Genomic DNA, 21,867 nt, shown 5'->3' with positions numbered 1-21,867 from the left:
TACTTTACATCGTTCAGAAACCGAAGGACTTCAATACAAAGAGATATAAGATAGGAAGAACATATAATATAAGTAGTAGATATGACTCTACAGTCAATAGAGTTAAGGTTGTGTTTGTAAATGATATGAGAGCTGCAGAAACAGAACTACTTGAAAAGTTTGAGAAGATGTATGGTGCTCCCACGAAAGGTAAAGAAACGTTTGAAGTAGATGAGATAGATAAAGCTATAAAATTATTTGACGAAGTTGCTGAAAAATACATGTAAAGCGTTTATTTTTGGTCTTTTATACAAGATAGAAAATAAAGTTAGTTTTATTTTTATTTATTTTTTTATTTTGTATGTAAAGACAGATATGTCAACAACAGAGAACACAACAACAGTTATAGTCCATGAAGCTATAAATGAAGAATACGAGTACATACAGTTTAACAAACAACTCCGTCTCATTCGTTCGGTCAAAGACGATATGTACCAAATGCAAAGTATTTTGAATACTCTTCGTTCTACAAAGCAAGCATACCATTGGTTTGAAAACCAACAGACAAAAGAACTTTTAGAAGAATTTCCTCATATGTTTGCTACCCTCGGAAAACCGAGGGTAGAGATTCCGTACGAAAATCGCAAGAATTTGGCTCCTGGTTTGAGAGGTTGGTATGTACATAGACTTCTTGTAAATGCTGTTGCAATGTGGGCGTCACCTCGCTATGCTTGTTATATTTTCATGATGTTAGATGAAATTCATAGACAAGAACGTGAAGAGATGGAAAAGAAACTTCAAGCAAAAGATGAAGTCATTGAAGCAAAAGACAAAAGCATTCAGAAAAGAATACCACGTTCGGTACCAAAAGGAAAGGAAAAGAACTATAAGTATATGATTTATACTGAAGAGATGGAAAATGAAGAAGACAGAGATATGGTTATGTTGCATTTAGTCAGAAGAAACAACAAAAGCTTTTACGACCTTGCTAAGATTTACAAATCTGACAGAAATTGGTTCTATCGCGAAAACTTACCGATTTCAATGACTCCAAATGAAGATGTGAAACAAATAGTTCAAGATACGTTACCTCAAACACACTATGATATTAAAGGTTGTACAATACTTACATTCAAAGAAGATTTACCATTGTTAAAGGAAAAAATAACAGAGTATTTTTGACAACTTCAAAGAGGAAGAGTAAATGAACCATTTATTTTTCAGGCAATTGCCTCGTCAAATCCTTCTGGCATTCCGAGTCCTTCCTTCCGACAGAAAAAGTTTTTCCTTCCGACAGAAAAAGTTCTTCCTTCCAACAAGAAAAAAATTTCCCGACAACTGGAAAAAAATTTCCTGTTGTTCGTCCGTAAACCATTCAAATTTTCGAAATTGAGAACTTTTTGGTCGAACTTCAGAAAAAGTTTTTCCTTCCGACAGAAAAAGTTTTTCCTTCCGACAGAAAAAGTTTTTCCTTCCGACAGAAAAAGTTTTTCCTTCCAACAGGAAAAGTCCTTCCTTCCGACAGGACACAAACGAATGTCCGACGTTCCTCTTCCTGAATGTCTTCCAAAGCCAGAAGAACCGACAGCCCCAGCACCACAACAGACTAAGACTAAAACACTTACATTTTTACGCTTGACTTTTTACAATTTGAACTTTGTTTGCGTAGATATGAATTCTGAAAGAAGTATGAGGGTCTTGTATGACTTTGTACTTCTCCCATAGTTCATGTCTGTCAAACTTACCTGCCATGGACTCTTTCATAAGTTCCATGAAATCGTCTTCGGACAATCCAGGGAAAAGTATGATATCAGTAAGTATTCTTTTAACATCCTTACTTAAACTCTTTGCTGTCTGTACACAAATGACAACTGAGATGTTAAAGTGTCTGAGCTTCTTAAGAATTCGACACATATCTTGTTCTCTGTTCTTTAACAAAGGATGAGAAGCAAAGTCATCTAAAATAAGAAGACATCTATGAGGGTAAGTCTTCCAATCGTAAGATTGCAATTTCTTCGAAATGTATTCTATCTCTTTCTGTTTGTTTCTGAAGTGTTTCTTCTCTAATATTCTCTGCATTTCCTCATTTGGGTCTTTAAACTTCGAATTGACATACTCATTTATAGCATTGTACTTCAAAACTCTTCTTTGGTACTTCTTTATCCAATCTAACAACTCAGAGTCTTTTATACATACTAACTTAGACTTTTTTATAATATCTTTGAACGAATTGACGGTTTGGTCAAATTGACCAGAAGTACTACAAATGACTACTAACTCATAGAATGGGTTCTTCTCATCTAGTTCTTGTTGTTGTGCAGCCATTTTAAGATAAGTGAAAGTCTTACCCGACCCAGGCGGTGCAATTAGACCTGTTATACCATTCTGAGCAAATAGGAACTTGTCATGTATGGGTTTTATCTGAGCATTTTCCAACTTCCTCTTGTTCTTGTTTAAAACATTCTCAAATTTCTTGTCAATGTCAGCAAACTTTTTTTCTAACATATTTTTAGAAAAATTAAAAATTTTATCTTTTAGAAAATGTCTAGCGATTTCGCTATCTATATTCGAGAAAGCTTTTCGACAGCAAAACATCTGTCGACCATAAAATCTTACATAGTGTAAACAAGAAAGGTGAATTTGTTCTAAAGTTCTGTTTCTGGGAATATGACAAGAACCATAAAACATTAAGCAGAGCAGTCTTAAAATTTGTCAATGACAGACTTGTTGACAGAGATGACGCCGATTGGAAAGATGAAGTCCAACAAAAGTTCTTAGAATGCAAAGAAGGCACATGCGCTGTTCTTGAAGATGAAATAGAAAACAGAATAGAAGAGCTATTAAAGGACAAAGAACTTTTACATAAATATGGTTCTGAGAAATTTGACATAACTCCACCAGAGAAGAAGAAGAAGAAGAGAGAAAAGAAAGAAAAGAAAGTAGAAGAAGAGAAAAAAGAACCTGAACCAGTTCCAGAGAAAAAGAAATTTGACATGTAAAAATAAAATTTTATTTTTAGAACATTTCTGGGTCAATGTCAATGTTCTCTTCCTCTTTAGGAGCAAACACTGGCTTAGACTCTAAAATCTTTTTACCCAATTTACCTTGAACTTCAACTATCTTAGACTCATAATATTCATAGTCGTCTGCTTTCTTTGGTTCATAAGGTATAACAAGTTTGTATGCTTTGCCTTCTTCGAGTTTTGAGAACTTTCTGTCAAAATTTTCTTTGACTGCTAACAAACCTTCTATGTCTAAGTCTTCAAAAGTTGCACCACTTTTTCTAACAACAGCAAACTTAACTGGTGCAATGTTCCAAATTTTGTCAAATGTAGACTTTTCAAAATTGTAGAAGTAAACATTCAAATATGCGAATGGAGCTAACTTATCTTTGACTTCTGTCATGTACTTATTTACTGAGATGAATTTTGCCATCTTTTCTATCGGATAAAAATATATATTTTTTTTAAAATTTACTCAGAAAAATTTTTCTTTGTATATACGCCGTTCTGAACATCTAAAAGATTTTTGACATTTGCCAAGAATGTTCGTTTAGACGCTGCCATATAACCATATTCTTGACAATATTGTTTATATGAATCGTACAATGACCTTTCATCTAATGACACAAAGTCAGTTTCATCTATGAACAGTTCATATACACTCTTGTTTGCTTCTAACAATGTTTGTCTCTCTTCTGTATGTGGAATTTGTCTTGGATTGAACTTAGAAATATCTAATGTCATGAAATATGAGAACAAGTGGTTGTAAAAGTCAGATGTCAAAGTTTCTGCTAAGTCGTCAAAATATTCTGTATCTTGCATATGAGAATCTGACGTTCTGACAACTACATATCTTCTGTCAGAACTTTCTAACTTCATCGGAACAACATTGTTTGAAACCATAATGAAGTTTGCAACATTTTCACAAACTCTTTGGTCTTTATACTTTCTTTCAACAACTCCAACTTTGTCTGTTATAAGACTCTTCAAAGCATCTGAGTTTAAAACCTTTGTTGTATCTATACTTTGAAGTTCGTTACATACTATAAGTTTCATATTCTCTATTGAAGAGTTAAATTTACCGCAGATGTTTTCTAAGTTTGTCATATTCGGGTTCGAATAGCCCTCTAACAGTTTGCATAAGATATCTGTAAAGAAAGTGTTCTTACCTGTTCCTTGTTTTCCAATTATGATGAGAGCAGTTTCATTTTTAGCACTTGGATGTTGTAAGATGTTTGCAAACCAACATAAGATATACTCATAGACTCTTTCGTTTCCATTGCATATAATTTCTTTGACATGGTCTAACCAAGCTTCTATAACATTTTCTTTCCATTCTACTTGTTCATATTTATATCCAGTGAAGATAGAATAGAAGTTTGGAGATGGTGTATAGAACTTTATACCACGAACTGAAAAATCTTCTAACTTTGACAATAAGATATCCCAAGCATCTAACATCTTCATACCAACTTGTACGACTTTTATTTTCTTAAGTTTCTGTCTACATTCTTGTTCTGAAACTATTGTCGCTTTAGGTTTGTTAAAGACTACATCCCATTCTTTCATAACATAACATTCTGGGGCAGAGTCGACATAAATGACTAAACGTTTCAAATTCTCGACTGCTTTGTTATAGTCTCGAAATGGACACATATTTCTGAATGCTTGGAAGTCATAAAAATCTGAAACATCTATTCTGTACATTTTTATAAAAATAAAAAAAATATTATTTTTTTATTCTTGACTTTGTTGTTCCATTTGTTGCATTTGTTGTTCTTGAGCTATTTGTTGTTGAAGTTGTTCTTGTAATACAATACTTTCACCAGTTGCATCTTCCAATTCGAAACTTTCTGCCGTCATTGACAAATACATAGGACATAAAAGTTTTACAGGAACAAAGTTTGCGTCAACTAATGTCAACGTTATACTTGCCAAAGTGTTTGAGTTCACTAAGGTTGAAAATTCTGCATTCGAATGAACAATAGGCAAACCAGCAGAGAAAGTATTGTTTATACGCATAAGTATCTTTTGGTCATAATAGTTTCTGTCGACATTCGAATAACACTTTGAACCTAAGTTTGAAACAATATATAAGATTGGTGTGCTTAATGTCAATGGAATAGACATTCCTTGTATTACACCTTTTCCTGTTATAGGAAACTGTTGGTAGTAAAAACCAGAAATAAGTTTTGTATTATAGCTCATATCGTTTATAGTAAACTCAGTCGGACATCCAAAACATAATGAAACCTGCTCTAGTTGCAGCACATGTTACACCCGTACTTAAAGTATTAAATAAGTCAACAAAACCTGTTGGTGGTATATCTGAGTAAGTATCTTCAAAGGAGTATTTTTTACCATTCACAACAATAAAGTCTTCTGGTGTCAAAAGAGCAAAACAGGCTTTAGTCGTCATTGTGTTTAAGGTTAGTTTACAATATCGTCCTTGAGGACTTTGTAAGTTTGTTGTTATAGAATTATATGACTCAGGGTTTTTAGTCGTAATAGTATAAACCATTATGTCTTCTGCCATTTACTTAGCAAATAAACTTTAATGAAATGTTTGTGGTCGTCAAATATTTTTATAACGTCTGGGAAACTATATTTTAAGTTCAACGTTTCACCCCCTTTCATAACGTATATCTTGTCAATGACATTATATGAAACACCACAGCAACTAACGTCGGGTTCTATTTCTTTGATGTTTATATCGTCTGCCTCTGTCAAAAGTTTCAATAGTTCTTTCAAAACTTCATGAGGTGCAATGACATATGAGTTCACTTTTACAGGGTTGTGTTCGACCAAGTTTAACATTATACCCAAAGCTTGACAAATCTTCTCCTGAGTTTTAAGTTTGTCTTTAAGTTGTTGGTAGTCGTTTCGAATATCTGCAACAGAACTTAAGTCTCTGCTAACTTCAGGGTATGTTGGTTGTTCTTTTACAGGAACTATTGTTATACCATCTTCGTCTTCGTATGGTTTCCCCACTTCAACATCTCTGTCTTTGACATTGACAACAACACTTTGACTGTTTGTTTGAGTTGGTGAATTTAACTTCACATCTGCCACCGCCATTAAACCTTTTGAAACACTCACGCTTCTATTTTTCGGAAATGACATTTTACTTAGAATAAAAAGATGGACGTATTCGAGTATCTCTTCGAATTGAAGCAGAACAAAGTTTACACACACAAACAATACAAATACATTGACAGAATAGTTCTTTATACAAACAATGGTAAATGTTATAGAATAGCAATATTTGCTGAACCAAAATATTTTCATAAAGCAAAGAAAGTTGGTATAACTGAAATGGTGAAAGTTCTTGAAGCAGACAAAAATATAACAACAAAACTTACAGATATTTCTAAAGGAAAGTTTATAATACAATTTTATGTCAAAACTGGCGTACTGTCAATATTTGACGGAGAGAAGTCAGTTCAAGAACAACTTACTGACCTGCTGCCAAAATCTGCTCGATGGAAGCTGTCGTTATGCCAATCTGAGGAGCCCCAGCAGGTTTCATCGAACGAATCTTCAAAAGAGCATCTTCCGTGAAAAGTGCTATTGGTTTTGTAAACTTCTTTGCTCTCAGTTCATATGGACCGTCTCTGTCACCAGTATATTGTATTTGTACAGTACCAACAGTTGAAATACCACCCATAAAGTCTTCTGAGTCAGCAAATGGAATGCCAAGCCAAAGTTTGAACGGTCTCCATTTGTATATTGAGTTTTTTGACCTCCTGTATGAGTCCATACTTTCACATATGGCATAATAGAACTTTGCATTTCAGGGTTAATGGTTGTTGTGAAGTTGTTGTTAAAGTTCATAGCATCTAATGTCAAGTTGTATGACCTCATATCCTCAACTGTAGAATATTCTTCTCTTGATAATATTTGCCATCTATGTTTATATGATATTTAATACCAGGGTTGTAGAAACAAGAATAGTCATTTATAGTTCGTCTGAACAGTACAAACATAGTATCTGCGTGTTTCATTGCAGTTGTTAAAGCAATATCTGTTCTTGCACCTGCGGTTCCTGGATTTTGGTTTCCAACTTCACCTGCAAAGTCTTTGACAGATATTTGGTGTATAGGGAACATAAGTGGAACTGCAATATATTTGGCAGCTAAAGCATTTGAAATATCTGGGTCCAACATATAGACTGCAAGTCTGCTTTCTATTCTCTTGCATTCAAACTGTTCGCATGTAAACCTAACTGGGTCCCAAGCAGTTCCAGCAGCATTGAAATAATACCTTACTTCAGTGTTGAGGTTTGAGAAACCAAAGTCTAAGTCAACTTTGTCTTTGCAAAATTCGGCGAATGACGTTTGATTTGCTCCCTTTACGTCTGTAAGAGTGAATGGGTCTTGCGTTGGTGCAATGACTAAGTTATTTTTGCTTGGAGTAAGTTCAATAGAAATTTTTCCTGCCCAGTTTGGCAAGTATCTTAAAAACCTGAAGATGAGGAAAGATGACAAAGGAACTCTAAGTTTCAGTTTTACTTTAGTGACAGCATTTCCATCTGAACCAGAAAGGTTAACATAAACTCCTGGAACGTTAGGGTCAAGTCTTCTTATTTTCTCAATAGTTGCATACTGGTCTGTTTGTTCTCTAGCTTGTGGTTGTACTGAGTTTCTTAAAGCGAACCATTCATAGTTTGCCCATGTTACTGTTTGAACTAAGTCAGAGTTAGAATATATCTTATATCCCATGAAAACTTCTGGAGCATATTGGTATCCGACATAGAAAATACCATTGCAACCTTTCTTGTCAGACAACTTGGCAGAAGGTTTTATTTCAATGTCTTGTTCCACGTATAAGAAAGAGTTGTCAATAGAAATTATATGAAACCTGTCGCAAGCAATATCTACTGTTGTTGAAGAACCTTCTCCAAACTCACCTACGTTTCCATAAGAAACAGCAGTTGTATATTCGTAAGTTCCAGGAACTATTTCTGACCTTCTAATGGCATTGTCGCATTCGTTATACCATTCGGAAACATTTCCATTCATAGCATCCAAAACTGTTGGCGTTATATTCTGAGCGGCGTACATTTCATATGAGTAAAAATATAGAATAGTTGGATTTATATGTCATAATAGAACCCACGTGGACCAAGCTTTACTTTCTTCCTGACTGAGTTTTTAACTCTTCTTTTTCCTTCATTGCCCTCTGCTTGAAGTTGTTGCATCTTTGCATTATGTTCATCTAGTATGTTGCAAATTTCCCATGTCCTTTTTGCCTTTTGGCTCTGGTCGCCCATCTCAGGTAACCTATATCCTAGAAAGAGTTTGTCATAGTCTGTATTTGAGTCTTTGCGTATTGTTTGCATGACTCTTTCCTGAGTTTCTGGTTCAAGCTCTTCAAACAGAGCTTGTCCATATGGAATAAGCTCGTTTCCAAATATATGTTTTTGTAGCCATTCTGGTTTTCTTTCCATGTTACCAACAATATCCTTTGTGAATGGGAAAGCTTTTACCCAATCTTTCAGTCTTGCGTCGTTTATTTCTGTAGTTGGTTTTATTTTGTCAAGGAACATGTTTTTCAATACTAACATTTCATTTGGTACTGTCCATTTGAGTTTTCTTAAATATTCATCCCTTCTCAGTTCATTGTCTGCAAAGTAAGTTTTTATGACATTTTGTAAACTTTCGTTTGCAAGGTCATGTACAATAGGTTCTCTTCCTTCTATCTCCCTAACTTTCTTTCTAAACTCTTCACCAAATATACCATCTTTATGGTTCTGTGTAGTTCTTTGAGATAAATGTTCTAGAACGTCAGGTGTTATATTTCCATCAGCCATGTTCATTTCATACTGGTCCAAAATATCTGCATGTTTCATATCTTTCAATGGCATTAAAGCCGCGCTGAAAATACCAGCTATATCTGGTTCACCATTGACTTCCATTGCGTCTACAACTTCTTGGAATTGTGGTTGTAAGTTTATGAACCACCTATCTGGATTAGCTTTATGACCCCATCTCATTGTAGTTCCATCGTCTGCAGAAACAAAAGTAGGTTTGTTTCCATCTTGGTTAGGTTCTGAATGAACTTTAAACAATGTTTCATTTCTATATGTTTTCTTGAAATTTAACCTTTTATTTTCACCGAGTTCATCCGAAGATTGAACGTTAAATGCTCGTAAGTAAAAAGGGTTGTTGTATTTGTGTACATTTTCTTTCAGTACTTCCATTCTATGCTGAATATTTTCATCTGGTGCTGGAGTCTTTTGTATGTCGGCAAACATTTTTCGATATTCTTCTACTATGTCAGCCGAATTTTTTTTAGACTCTTGGAAAGATTCCATATTCTCCGCATACTCTTGTTGAGGGTCAAGATTTTTCGGCTGTTCCAAATCTTCATCTAGTTCTGTGAAGTTAGTTTCCAAAGGAAGGACTTGTTCGTTTCCTTCAGGCTCTTCTAGCTGTTGTTGCTGAACTATTTCTTCCATGTCTGGTTGTATCTGAACTTCTTCCTGTGGAGTTTCTTGTACCTCATCTGCTGGCATTTCATATATTCCGAGACCGTTTTCAACAATTTCCCTATCTACGTCATCCGCATTCATAAGCTTTTGTTCTTTCGTTCCGTCTCTATTTTTTACGCGTTTCATGACGAAAGTTGAATTGTCATTTAGCTCTGACATCAAATATCTCGGAGTAAATTCATCCATGTCATTTGGATGATATGCTATTAAATCATATCCCTTAGCGAGCTTGTATTTTCCAGGTTTGAGATTATATCCGTTTTGGTGCTGAGCCATAAAGCTAAATAGGTTCGGGTCAGTATTTCCATCCTTGAACTTTCCAATAGCTTCTTTATATCTGTCACTAAAGTCAACAGTATCTGGGAAACCACACTCTTCTTTAAGCATTTTTAAGAATTCTTGGTTTCCTTGTTCTCTACTTCTTTTATGTCCTTGCTCTGTTTGTGGTTGTTGTTGTGCAGGGTTTTGAACTGTTGGTTGCTGTGCTGGTTGTTGTGTTGGTTGTTGTGCTGGTTGTGGAGGTGGTTGTTGTGCTGGTTGTTGTGCATGCCTGTGTCTGTGTCCATGTGACGATGTAAATGTTTTAGGTAGTCCTGGTGCAGGTGCTTCTCTTGGAGGGTTTGGTGGTATATAAGTTCCACCAGCTGGCACATATGTTCCATCTGCAGCATAGTGTCCTACCTGACTTTTCGTTTTTAAGAAAGCATTTACTAGGTCTGTTTTGGTCTGTTGTAACTCTTTTTCTTGACTTTCCACAACAGTTGCTCTAACGGCGTCATAGGCACTTTGAACTGCCTGTCTCGTTGCTGCATCTGTTATTTTCGTCATATTTTGTGCTACTTCTTTTAACTCTTTGTCGAAACCTTCAGACTTCAGTTTCTTTCCAGATGAGAAGTCGTTCACTTGTTTCACCTTACTATGAAGAGCTTCGAAAGCGTTCTTAAAGTCAGCATTTGTTAAAGCTTCATTTGAACTATCTTCATCCGCTTGTATTTTTGTCCTTATTGACCCTATGAGTTGGGCTGCTTTAGCGTTGGCTTGGGCATCTAACCAGTCATTGTTGGCTTTTATATATTCTGCGCTTTTCATTGCCTTTTGCATAGCCGCGTCGTTATTTTACTTTCTTGTGCTAAGTTTTCATACTGTACGGTTTGGTTTTGCAACTGTAAAAGTTTTTCTGCCTTTACATTTGCTTCAACTTCCTTTTTATACTCATCGCTATCCATATATGTCTTCAGGGCTTTTTGTTTTATCTCTTCATCTTTCAGTATTTTATATTGAGTAGTATGGTTTTTCAAATTTATGACATCTTGTTCCATTTTTGCTACTTCTGCTGCTTTTTCTGACACTTTTTTCGCATATTCCTCTGTACTTAGTTCTTTCAGTTGTTCTTCTTCTTCTTTTTCTCTACGTTTAACTCATTGAGTTTCTTTGTGTGTCTGTCATATTCTAGTTTCTTTTCGTTTTCACTTATTTGCTTCTGTATGTCTATGTTTGACTTTTTGACATCTGCTATTTGATTTTTGAGTGAACTCAAATTCATTTGACTTTGAGGGTTATATGCTGTTCCGTCTGCAGCTCCACCATAGCCTGCCATTTTCGCTAAAAGTGCCGCTCTTAAACCTCCACTCTGTGCACCAAGAACTCGGTTTAAAAGCATAGGATTGCTTGACATTTGTTGCAACATAGTGGGGTCATTCATCATTTGTTGTTGCAACTGTTGTTGTGGTGTCAGTTTTACTATTGGATGTTTCAATGCTCTCTTCCTCTTACGTATATTCTTACGTAGCTTACGTGGCATTTTAAGTGAAGTTAAAAAGCGGTTTTTGACAGATGTTTATTGTGACTTCTTCGTAAAGACTTTGTTAAGACTTCTTCGTAAAGACTTTGTCAAGACTTCTTCGTAAAGACTTTGTTGAGATTTCTTCGTAAATGACCCAAAAATATATTTTAGGTGAAGAGGTGAGATTTCACCTCTTTTTTCACCTCATTTCTCACCTCTTGAATTTTCATGAATTTCTTCGTAAAGACTTTGTTAAGACTTCTTCATCTAATTTCTCATGAACTTTCTTGTCTATGTTTTGTTGAGATTTCTTCGTAAAGACTTTGTTGAGATTTCTTCATCTAATTTCTCATGAACTTTCTTGTCTATGTTTTGTTGAGATTTCTTCGTAAAGACTTTGTTGAGATTTCTTCGTAAATGACCCTAGTAGTATATTTTTGGTGTAAATTTCATGAAAATTCAAGAGGTGAAAAATTAGGTGAAAAAACAGGTGAAATCTCACCTCTTCACCTAAAATATATTTTTGGTGTAAATTTCATGAAAATTCAAGAGGTGAAAAATTAGGTGAAAAAACAGGTGAAATCTCACCTCTTCACCTAAAATATATTTTTGGTGTAAATTTCATGAAAATTCAAGAGGTGAGAAATGAGGTGAAAAAACAGGTGAAATCTCACCTCTTCACCTAAACATTATTTTTGTCTGATTTTACGAAGAAGTCTTGACAAAACATTTACGAAGAAGTCTTGACAAAACATTTACGAAGAAGTCTTGACAAAACATTTACGAAGAAGTCTTGACAAAACATTTACGAAGAAGTCTTGACAAAACATTTACGAAGAAGTCTTGACAAAACATTTACGAAGAAGTCTTGACAAAACATTTACGAAGAAGTCTTGACAAAACATTTACGAAGAAGTCTTGACAAAACATTTACGAAGAAGTCTTGACAAAACATGAAAACATATATAATTTGTGAAAAGTGAAACATTATATAATGTTTTCGACCAAGAAGACTAACAATTTTCCGAATAAAAACTTCATTTATACTAAACATCTTCGGGGCTAGAAGGCACGAAGTGCCTGGAAGCCCCACTACCTTTTTTTTTTTTTTTTTTTTTTTTTTTTTTTTTTTATATAAAAATCAAATTCAATGATCTTAAAAGCGAAGGATAAACCTCAAAATTTACGAATATAATGAGTGGGAATATAATGCTTATCTATCATAAAACCATATGAAATATCAATTTTTGCTTTACGCCTAATTTTTGACGACAATTAGCAAAAAATGTTAAATGTTAACACTCAGTCCATTTGAATATGAAAAATAAAATTGACTTTGATTAAATGTTTTTATTTATCATGCAATTCTTCTTGCGACCAAAGATTTGAATAAAAGTTCAAAAAATAAGATAGCTTAAAAAATAATATACGGTAGTGTTTACTAATAGATGAATAGTATATAAATTCTATTAAAATGGATTTGATCCAAAAAAATATATAAAATTTGATCATAAATAAAATCGTTTTAAATTACTTCTTCATTTAAATTATAACAATTATTTTTGGTTTTATATTTTTTTGGATCAAATCCATTTTAATAGAATTTATATACTATTCATCTATTAGTAAACACTACCGTATATTATTTTTTAAGCTATCTTATTTTTTGAACTTTTATTCAAATCTTTGGTCGCAAGAAGAATTGCATGATAAATAAAAACATTTAATCAAAGTCAATTTTATTTTTCATATTCAAATGGACTGAGTGTTAACATTTAACATTTTTTGCTAATTGTCGTCAAAAATTAGGCGTAAAGCAAAAATTGATATTTCATATGGTTTTATGATAGATAAGCATTATATTCCCACTCATTATATTCGTAAATTTTGAGGTTTATCCTTCGCTTTTAAGATCATTGAATTTGATTTTTATATAAAATAGTTATATATTAGAAAATAATATGAGTTTATGTGATATTATTTTTCAGAAGATTTCATTCTATATGCCTATGAAAAGTACTCTCAAAACTAACTTTTTCCTAATTATAATTAAATCTAGAATATTGTATTATGCTTAGTATTATTTCATTTTTCTCATTCAATTTAGAATTTACAGATGTCAAAAAATTGAGAGCTGTCACTTTTGATGAATTTCTGTTTATTACACTTTTAAGATCAATTACAAATTTGACAACTAATTCAATTTTTGAATGAAAAATGTTGATGGTTAAAAAATTCTACTTGATTGAAATTATGTCATGATTAATCTAATTTATATATAAGATTGCTGCATATGCTAGATTATTAAATATCAAAAAATATCGCTAATATACCTTCCCACACTGAAATATCAAAAAGGAAAAACCAAAAATAGGAGTTCTTGGAGTTGAACCAAGATTTCAGGATTATAAATCTGAACGTTTGATGTAAGAAATCTTACTATCAATACTAAAGATTTTATCTGCGCTCTCCCATTGAGCTAAACCCCTTTACATTTAAAATTTGTCTTCCTGCATATAGCAAGGTTTCATTTTCGTCACTTTTAGAGATTCAAACATGTAATGAGTTGTACATATTCTATTTAACAGATGCTTTATTTGAAGATATGTATTATGGCATGTTTTGATTTGATAATATTTTATTTCGAAAGATAATATTCTTTATCAAATTAATGTCTAAATGCAAAAACAATTTGGAAATAGTAGATTATGATTGAATTATGCATTCTTCATCTTGAATGAAAATATATTTCATTGACAATAAGCGATATTCGTTTTTGGAATAAAAATCTCAAATGTCCATAAGCATACGAAACTTCACTATATGTATTTAAATTAAAACAAGAGATATCAAAGAATCATAATTCTCAAATAAACTGGTATAATGTCAGTAAAATGCAGGATTTAATATGGGCTGCATGTTAATGCGAAAAAACATCAAAATTGAGTTAAGCTGCGTGCCGATAAAAGTTGAAATGAGCGGATAGAAAAAGCACGTTATTTTGGATGAAATGTGTAATTGTTATAGACCGAAAATAGATTTTTTCGGTTTTCTCTTCAAATAATTGAAAGAATGATACTATTATAGGTTTATTATATTATATAGCATATAATCATGCTATAGCCGAAAATTATAAGTTTTGAGAAGATTGAATATAACACAAATAAATTTGAATGTAAGTTAAATTGCTTGTTGTTTTTAATAGGCATTTAATGAGAAATCCAATATTGCAAAATTCAAATTGAATGATTGAAAGAACAGAAAAAGTCATTCTTTTCAATTTCGAATATGTTTCATTGTATTTATAATTATACGGCAAATAAGATATTTAAACTTGATTTTTGAAGGAAAATTCACAAAATTGAATAAATTCAAATAATTTTTATTCAAAAATAAACTAGTTATTTGAGTTTAATACTAATTATCTATTCAAACTACAAAGTTTGTAATTTAAAATATTTTGTGAGATCAGATTGAATTAATTCAAGGTTCTTTTCAATTAATATTAATGACCATATTACGCATTTTCGAACATTCTAAACCAAATATATAAAAATGGGAGACGAATGTTAAATTTGCTAGACATGGGGGAGTTGTCTGCAAAGTTTTAGCTCTTATCTCTAACAAAAAATTAATTTTTAAAAAAATGACCGAATACGTTTCACAGCGAGAAAAAAATAAAAGGCAAGATAGAATTTTCTAGACATAAAGAAGTTGTTTACCGAGTTTTAGCTCTTATCTCTAACAAAAAATTAATTTTTAAAAAAATGACCGAATACGTTTCACAGCGAGAAAAAAATAAAAGGCAAGATAGAATTTTCTAGACATAAAGAAGTTGTTTACCGAGTTTTAGCTCTTATCTCTAACAAAAAATTAATTTTTAAAAAAATGACCGAATACGTTTCACAGCGAGAAAAAAATAAAACTTTACACTGATTTTAATTTTCATTTCCAGTCACTTTACAAAAAAAAAAAAAAAAAAAAAAGGTAGTGGGGCTTCCAGGCACTTCGTGCCCTCTAGCCCCGAAGATGTTTAGTATAAATGAAGTTCTTTACGAAGAAGAACTTTACAAAACATAGACAAGAAAGTTCATGAGGAACTCTCAACAAAGTCTTTACGAAGAAGAACTTTACAAAGTCTTTACGATGAACTCTCAACAAAGTCTTTACGAAGAAGAACTTTACAAAACATAGACAAGAAAGTTCATGAGAAAGTCTTTACAAAGTCTTTACGAAGAAGTCTTTACAAAGTCTTTACGAAGAAGTCTTTACAAAGTCTTTACGAAGAAGTCTTTACAAAGTCTTTACGAAGAAGTCTTTACAAAGTCTTTACGAAGAAGTCTTTACAAAGTCTTTACAAAGTCTTTACAAAACATAGACAAGAAAGTTCATGAGAAAGTCTTTACAAAGTCTTTACGAAGAAGTCTTTACAAAGTCTTTACGAAGAAGTCTTTACAAAGTCTTTACGAAGAAGTCTTTACAAAGTCTTTACAAAGTCTTTACAAAACATAGACAAGAAAGTTCATGAGAAAGTCTTTACAAAGTCTTTACGAAGAAGTCTTTACAAAACATAGACAAGAAAGTTCTTGACAAAGTCTTTACGATGAAGAAGTCTTTACAAAACATAGACAAGAAAGTTCTTGACAAAGTCTTTACGATGAAGAACTTTACAAAACATAGACAAGAAAGTTCATGAGGAAGTCTCAACAAAGTCTTTACGATGAAGAACTTTACAAAACATAGACAAGAAAGTTCATGAGGAAGTCTCAACAAAGTCTTTACGATGAAGAACTTTACAAAACATAGACAAGAAAGTTCATGAGGAAGTCTCAACAAAGTCTTTACGATGAAGAACATTACAAAACTTCATCGTCAATGAGTGTAAATCAGGCAAAAATATATTTTAGGGTAGATGGTTAGATCTAACCTGTTTTCTAACCTCATTTCTACCCTCTTGAATTTTCATGAACTTTCTCAACAAAGTCTTTACGATGAAGAACTTTACAAAACATAGACAAGAAAGTTCATGAGAAAGTCTTTACAAAGTCTTTACGATGAAGAACTTTACAAAACATAGACAAGAAAGTTCATGAGAAAGTCTTTACGATGAAGAACTTTACAAAACATAGACAAGAAAGTTCATGAGAAAGTCTTTACGATGAAGAACTTTACAAAACATAGACAAGAAAGTTCATGAAAATTCACGAGGGTAGAAAAGAGGTTAGAAAACAGGTTAGATCTAACCATCTACCCTAAAATATATTTTTGGGTCATTTACAAAGTCTTTACGATGAAGAACTTTACAAAACATTGACAAGAAATTGACAAGAAAGTTCATGAGAAAGTCTTTACAAAGTCTTTACGAAGAAGTCTCAACAAAAAATTGACAAGAAAGTTCATGAAAATTCAAGAGGGTAGAAAGTGTCATATAAACATCTGTCAAAAACCGCTTTTTAACTTCACTTAAAATGCCACGTAAGCTACGTAAGAATATACGTAAGAGGAAGAGAGCATTGAAACATCCAATAGTAAAACTGACACCACAACAACAGTTGCAACAACAAATGATGAATGACCCCACTATGTTGCAACAAATGTCAAGCAATCCTATGCTTTTAAACCGAGTTGTTGGTGCACAGAGTGGAGGTTTAAGAGCGGCACTTTTAGCGAAAATGGCAGGCTATGGTGGAGCTGCAGACGGAACAGCTATAACCCTCAAAGTCAAATGAATTTGAGTTCACTCAAAAATCAAATAACAGATGTCAAAAAGTCAAACATAGACATACAGAAGCAAATAAGTGAAAACGAAAAGAAACTAGAATATGACAGACACACAAAGAAACTCAATGAGTTAAACGTAGAGAAAAAGAAGAAAGAAGAACAACTGAAAGAACTAAGTACAGAGGAATATGCGAAAAAAGTGTCAGAAAAAGCAGCAGAAGTAGCAAAAATGGAACAAGATGTCATAAATTTGAAAAACCATACTACTCAATATAAAGTACTGAAAGATGAAGAGATAAAACAAAAAGCCCTGAAGACATATATGGATAGCGATGAGTATAAAAAAGAAGTTGAAGCAAATGTAAAGGCAGAAAAACTTTTACAGTTGCAAAACCAAACCGTACAGTATGAAAACTTAGCACAAGAAAGTAAAAATAACGACGCAGCCATGCAAAAGGCAATGAAAAGCGCAGAATATATAAAAGCTAACAATGACTGGTTAGATGCCCAAGCCAACGCTAAAGCAGCCCAACTCATAGGGTCAATAAGGACAAAAATACAAGCGGATGAAGATAGTTCAAATGAAGCTTTAACAAATGCTGACTTTAAGAACGCTTTCGAAGCTCTTCATAGTAAGGTGAAACAAGTGAACGACTTCTCATCTGGAAAGAAACTGAAGTCTGAAGGTTTCGACAAAGAGTTAAAAGAAGTAGCACAAAATATGACGAAAATAACAGATGCAGCAACGAGACAGGCAGTTCAAAGTGCCTATGACGCCGTTAGAGCAACTGTTGTGGAAAGTCAAGAAAAAGAGTTACAACAGACCAAAACAGACCTAGTAAATGCTTTCTTAAAAACGAAAAGTCAGGTAGGACATTATGCTGCAGATGGAACATATGTGCCAGCTGGTGGAACTTATATACCAACTGGTGGAACTTATATACTAGCTAGTGGAACCTATATACCACCAAACCCTCCAAGAGAAGCACCTGCACCAGGACTACCTAAAACATTTACATCGTCACATGGACACAGACACAGGCATGCACCAAAACCAACACAGCAACCACCTCCACAACCAGCACAGCAACCAACAGTTCAAAACCCTGCACAACAACCACCTCCACAACCAGCACAGCAACCAACAGTTCAAAACCCTGCACAACAACCACCTCCACAACCAGCACAGCAACCAACAGTTCAAAATCCAGCACCACAACAACCACAAACAGAGCAAGGACATAAAAGAAGTAGAGAACAAGGAAACCAAGAATTCTTAAAAATGCTTAAGGAAGACTATGGTTACCCAGATACTCTTGACTTTAGTGACAGATATAAAGAAGCTATTAGAAAGTTCAAGGAAGGAAATACTGACCCGAACCTATTTAGCTTTATGGTTCAGCACCAAATGGGATATAATTTCAAACCTGGAAAATACAAGCTCGCTAAGGGATATGATTTAATAGCATATCATCCAAATGACATGAATGAATTTACTCCAAGATATTTGGTGTCAGAGATAAATGATAATTCAACTATCTTCATGAAACGCGTAAAAAATAGAGACGGAACGAAAGAAGAAAGGGTTATGAATGCGGATGGCTTAAATAGGGAACTTGTTGAAAACGGTCTCGGAATATATGAAATGCCAGCAGATGAGGTACAAGAAACTCCACAGGAAGAAATAGTTCAGATACAACCAGACATGGAAGAAATAGTTCAGCAACAACAGCTAGAAGAGCCTGAAGGAAACGAACAAGTCACTCCTTTGGAAACTAACTTCACAGAACTAGATGAAGATTTGGAACAGCCGAAAAATCTTGACCCTCAACAAGAGTATGCGGAGAATATGGAATCTTTTCCAAGAGTCTAAAAAAAATTCGGCTGACATAGTAGAAGAATATCGAAAAATGTTTGCCGACATACAAAAGACTCCAACACCAGATGAAAATATTCAGCATAGAATGGAAGCACTGAAAGAAAATGTACACAAATACAACAACCCTTTTTACTTACGAGCATTTAACGTTCAATCTTCGGATGAACTCGGTGAAGATAAAAGGTTAAATTTCAAGAAAACATATAGAAATGAAACATTGTTTAAAGTTCATTCAGAACCTAGCCAAGATGGAAACAAACCTACTTTTGTTTCTGCAGACGATGGAACTACAATGAGATGGGGTCATAAAGCTAACTCGGATAGGTGGTTCATAAACTTACAACCTCAATTCCAAGAAGTTGTAGACGCAATGGAAGTGAATGGTGAACCAGATATAGCTGGTATTTTCAGCGCGGCTTTAATGCCGTTGAAAGATATGAAAGATGCAGATATTTTGGACCAGTATGAAATGAACATGGCTGATGGAAATATAACACCTGACGTTCTAGAACATTTATCTCAAAGAACTACACAGAACCATAAAGATGGTATATTTGGTGAAGAGTTTAGAAAGAAAGTTAGGGAGAGAGAAGGAAGAGAACCTATTGTACATGACCTTGCAAACGAAAGTTTGCAAAATGTCATAAAAACTTACTTTGCAGACAATGAACCGAGAAGGGATGAATATTTAAGAAAACTCAAATGGACAGTACCAAATGAAATGTTAGTATTGAAAAACATGTTCCTTGACAAAATAAAACCAACTACAGAAATAAACGACGCAAGACTGAAAGATTGGGTAAAAGCTTTCCCATTCACAAAAGATATAGTTGGTAACATGGAAAGAAAACCAGAATGGCTACAAAAACATATATTTGGAAACGAGCTTATTCCATATGGACAAGCTCTGTTTGAAGAGCTTGAACCAGAAACTCAGGAAAGAGTCATGCAAACAATACGCGAAGACTCAAATACAGACTATGACAAACTCTTTCTAGGATATAGGTTACCTGAGATGGGCGACCAGAGCCAAAAGGCAAAAAGGACATGGGAAATTTGCAACATACTAGATGAACATAATGCAAAGATGCAACAACTTCAAGCAGAGGGCAATGAAGGAAAAAGAAGAGTTAAAAACTCAGTCAGGAAGAAAGTAAAGCTTGGTCCACGTGGGTTCTATTATGACATATAAATCCAACTATTCTATATTTTTACTCATATGAAATGTACGCCGCTCAGAATATAACGCCAACAGTTTTGGATGCTATGAATGGAAATGTTTCCGAATGGTATAACGAATGCGACAATGCCATTAGAAGGTCAGAAATAGTTCCTGGAACTTACGAATATACAACTGCTGTTTCATATGGAAACGTAGGTGAGTTTGGTGAAGGTTCTTCAACAACAGTAGATATTGCTTGCGACAGGTTTCATATTATTTCTATTGACAACTCTTTCTTATACGTGGAACAAGACATTGAAATAAAACCTTCTGCCAAGTTGTCTGACAAGAAAGGTTGCAATGGAATTTTCTATGTCGGATACCAATATGCTCCAGAAGTTTTCATGGGATATAAGATATATTCTAACTCTGACTTAGTTCAAACAGTAACATGGGCAAACTATGAATGGTTCGCTTTGAGAAACTCAGTACAACCACAAGCTAGAGAACAAACAGACCAGTATGCAACTATTGAGAAAATAAGAAGACTTGACCCTAACGTTCCAGGAGTTTATGTTGACCTTTCTGGACAAACTGCAGCAGCAGTAACCAAAGTAAAATTGAAACTTAGAGTTCCTTTGTCATCTTTCCTCATCTTCAGGTTTTTAAGATACTTGCCAAACTGGGCAGGAAAAATTTCTATCGAACTTACTCCAAGCAAAAATAACTTAGTCATTGCACCAACACAAGACCCATTCAGCATTGCTGTAGCTGGAACTGGTGGAGCCAAGTTCTGTGACTTTTGCAAAGACAAAGTTGACTTAGACTTTGGTTTCTCAAACCTCAACACTGAAGTAAACTACTACTTCAATGCTGCTGGAACTGCTTGGGACCCAGTTAAGTTCACATGCGAAAAGTTTGAATGCAAGAGAATAGAAAGCAGACTTGCAGTCTATATGTTGGACCCAGATATTTCAAATGCTTTAGCTGCCAAATATATTGCAGTTCCACTTATGTTCCCTATACACCAAATATCTGTCAAAGACTTTGCAGGTGAAGTTGGAAACCAAAGTGCTGACCCAGGTGCAAGAACAGATATTGCTTTAACAACTGCAATGAAACATGCAGATACTATGTTTGTACTGTTCAGACGAACTATAAATGACTATTCTTGCTTCTACAACCCTGGTATTAAATACCATATAAACATAGATGGCAAATATTATCCAAGAGAAGAATATTCTACAGTTGAGGATATGAGGTCATACAACTTGACATTAGATGCTATGAACTTTAACAACAACTTCACAACAACCATTAACCCTGAAATGCAAAGTTCTATTATGCCATATGTGAAAGTATGGACTCATACAGGAGGTCAAAAAACTCAATATACAAATGGAGACCGTTCAAACTTTTGGCTTGGCATTCCATTTGCTGACTCAGAAGACTTTATGGGTGGTATTTCAACTGTTGGTACAGTTCAAATACAATATACTGGTGACAGAGACGGTCCAGATGAACTGAGAGCAAAGAAGTTTACAAAACCAATAGCACTTTTCACGGAAGATGCTCTTTTGAAGATTCGTTCGATGAAACCTGCTGGGGCTCCTCAGATTGGCATAACGACAGCTTCCATCGAGCAGATTTTGGCAGCAGGTCAGTAAGTTGTTCTTGAACTGACTTCTCTCCGTCAAATATTGACAGTACGCCAGTTTTGACATAGTATTGTATTAAAAACTTACCTTTAGAAATATCGGTCAGTTTTGTTGTTATATTTTTGTCTGCTTCAAGAACTTTCACCATCTCGGTTATACCAACTTTCTTTGCTTTATGAAAATATTTTGG

At 34.0% G+C, this 21,867-nt stretch overlaps 10 protein-coding genes and 1 non-coding gene across 11 annotated transcripts, besides 4 other annotated features; 5 read left to right on the top strand and 6 right to left on the bottom strand.

Annotated features, from left to right (window-relative positions):
* Positions 1-12,384: part of a mobile genetic element that runs on past the window's edge.
* On the top strand, positions 355-869 carry TVAGG3_0841210 (KilA, N-terminal/APSES-type HTH, DNA-binding family; the record flags this gene model as incomplete). The annotated part of the gene is made up of 1 exon (XM_051248872.1): positions 355-869. A coding segment is annotated over one exon (515 nt), but the record flags the coding sequence as incomplete, so codon positions are not given.
* Positions 2,556-2,978, top strand: TVAGG3_0841200 (uncharacterized protein; the record flags this gene model as incomplete). The annotated part of the gene is made up of 1 exon (XM_051248871.1): positions 2,556-2,978. A coding segment is annotated over one exon (423 nt), but the record flags the coding sequence as incomplete, so codon positions are not given.
* On the bottom strand, positions 2,995-3,414 carry TVAGG3_0841190 (protein of unknown function, DUF4108 family; the record flags this gene model as incomplete). The annotated part of the gene is made up of 1 exon (XM_051248870.1): positions 2,995-3,414. One exon carries the CDS (start codon positions 3,412-3,414, stop codon positions 2,995-2,997), a length of 420 nt encoding a protein of 139 aa, XP_051084345.1.
* TVAGG3_0841180 (uncharacterized protein) lies at positions 4,719-5,111 on the bottom strand (the record flags this gene model as incomplete). The annotated part of the gene is made up of 1 exon (XM_051248869.1): positions 4,719-5,111. One exon carries the CDS (start codon positions 5,109-5,111, stop codon positions 4,719-4,721), a length of 393 nt encoding a protein of 130 aa, XP_051084344.1.
* Positions 5,522-6,059, bottom strand: TVAGG3_0841170 (protein of unknown function, DUF4106 family; the record flags this gene model as incomplete). Its single annotated transcript, XM_051248868.1, has 1 exon — positions 5,522-6,059. A coding segment is annotated over one exon (538 nt), but the record flags the coding sequence as incomplete, so codon positions are not given.
* On the top strand, positions 6,123-6,542 carry TVAGG3_0841160 (uncharacterized protein; the record flags this gene model as incomplete). Its single annotated transcript, XM_051248867.1, has 1 exon — positions 6,123-6,542. One exon carries the CDS (start codon positions 6,123-6,125, stop codon positions 6,540-6,542), a length of 420 nt encoding a protein of 139 aa, XP_051084342.1.
* On the bottom strand, positions 8,077-8,766 carry TVAGG3_0841150 (protein of unknown function, DUF4106 family; the record flags this gene model as incomplete). The annotated part of the gene is made up of 1 exon (XM_051248866.1): positions 8,077-8,766. A coding segment is annotated over one exon (690 nt), but the record flags the coding sequence as incomplete, so codon positions are not given.
* On the bottom strand, positions 10,945-11,275 carry TVAGG3_0841140 (protein of unknown function, DUF4106 family; the record flags this gene model as incomplete). The annotated part of the gene is made up of 1 exon (XM_051248865.1): positions 10,945-11,275. A coding segment is annotated over one exon (331 nt), but the record flags the coding sequence as incomplete, so codon positions are not given.
* Positions 12,385-13,384: 1,000 nt separating the features above from the next.
* Positions 13,385-13,421: a mobile genetic element.
* A 207-nt stretch (positions 13,422-13,628) lies between these two features.
* On the bottom strand, positions 13,629-13,746 carry TVAGG3_0841110. The gene has a single exon. It is a non-coding gene; the product is annotated as a tRNA-Leu (tRNA).
* A 531-nt stretch (positions 13,747-14,277) lies between these two features.
* Positions 14,278-15,118: a mobile genetic element.
* Positions 15,119-15,221: 103 nt separating this feature from the next.
* Positions 15,222-21,867: part of a mobile genetic element that runs on past the window's edge.
* On the top strand, positions 19,228-20,049 carry TVAGG3_0841090 (protein of unknown function, DUF4106 family; the record flags this gene model as incomplete). Its single annotated transcript, XM_051248864.1, has 1 exon — positions 19,228-20,049. The coding sequence occupies one exon, from the start codon at positions 19,228-19,230 to the stop codon at positions 20,047-20,049; it is 822 nt and encodes a 273-aa protein (XP_051084339.1).
* TVAGG3_0841080 (protein of unknown function, DUF4106 family) lies at positions 20,124-21,154 on the top strand (the record flags this gene model as incomplete). The annotated part of the gene is made up of 1 exon (XM_051248863.1): positions 20,124-21,154. A coding segment is annotated over one exon (1,031 nt), but the record flags the coding sequence as incomplete, so codon positions are not given.

The sequence above is a fragment of the Trichomonas vaginalis genome, chromosome VI, assembly GCF_026262505.1.
Source record: "Trichomonas vaginalis G3 chromosome VI, whole genome shotgun sequence".
NCBI lineage: Eukaryota > Parabasalia > Trichomonadida > Trichomonadidae > Trichomonas > Trichomonas vaginalis.
Note: the sequence above shows the minus strand (reverse complement) of the source record. Positions and strands in the feature narration are given on the sequence as shown.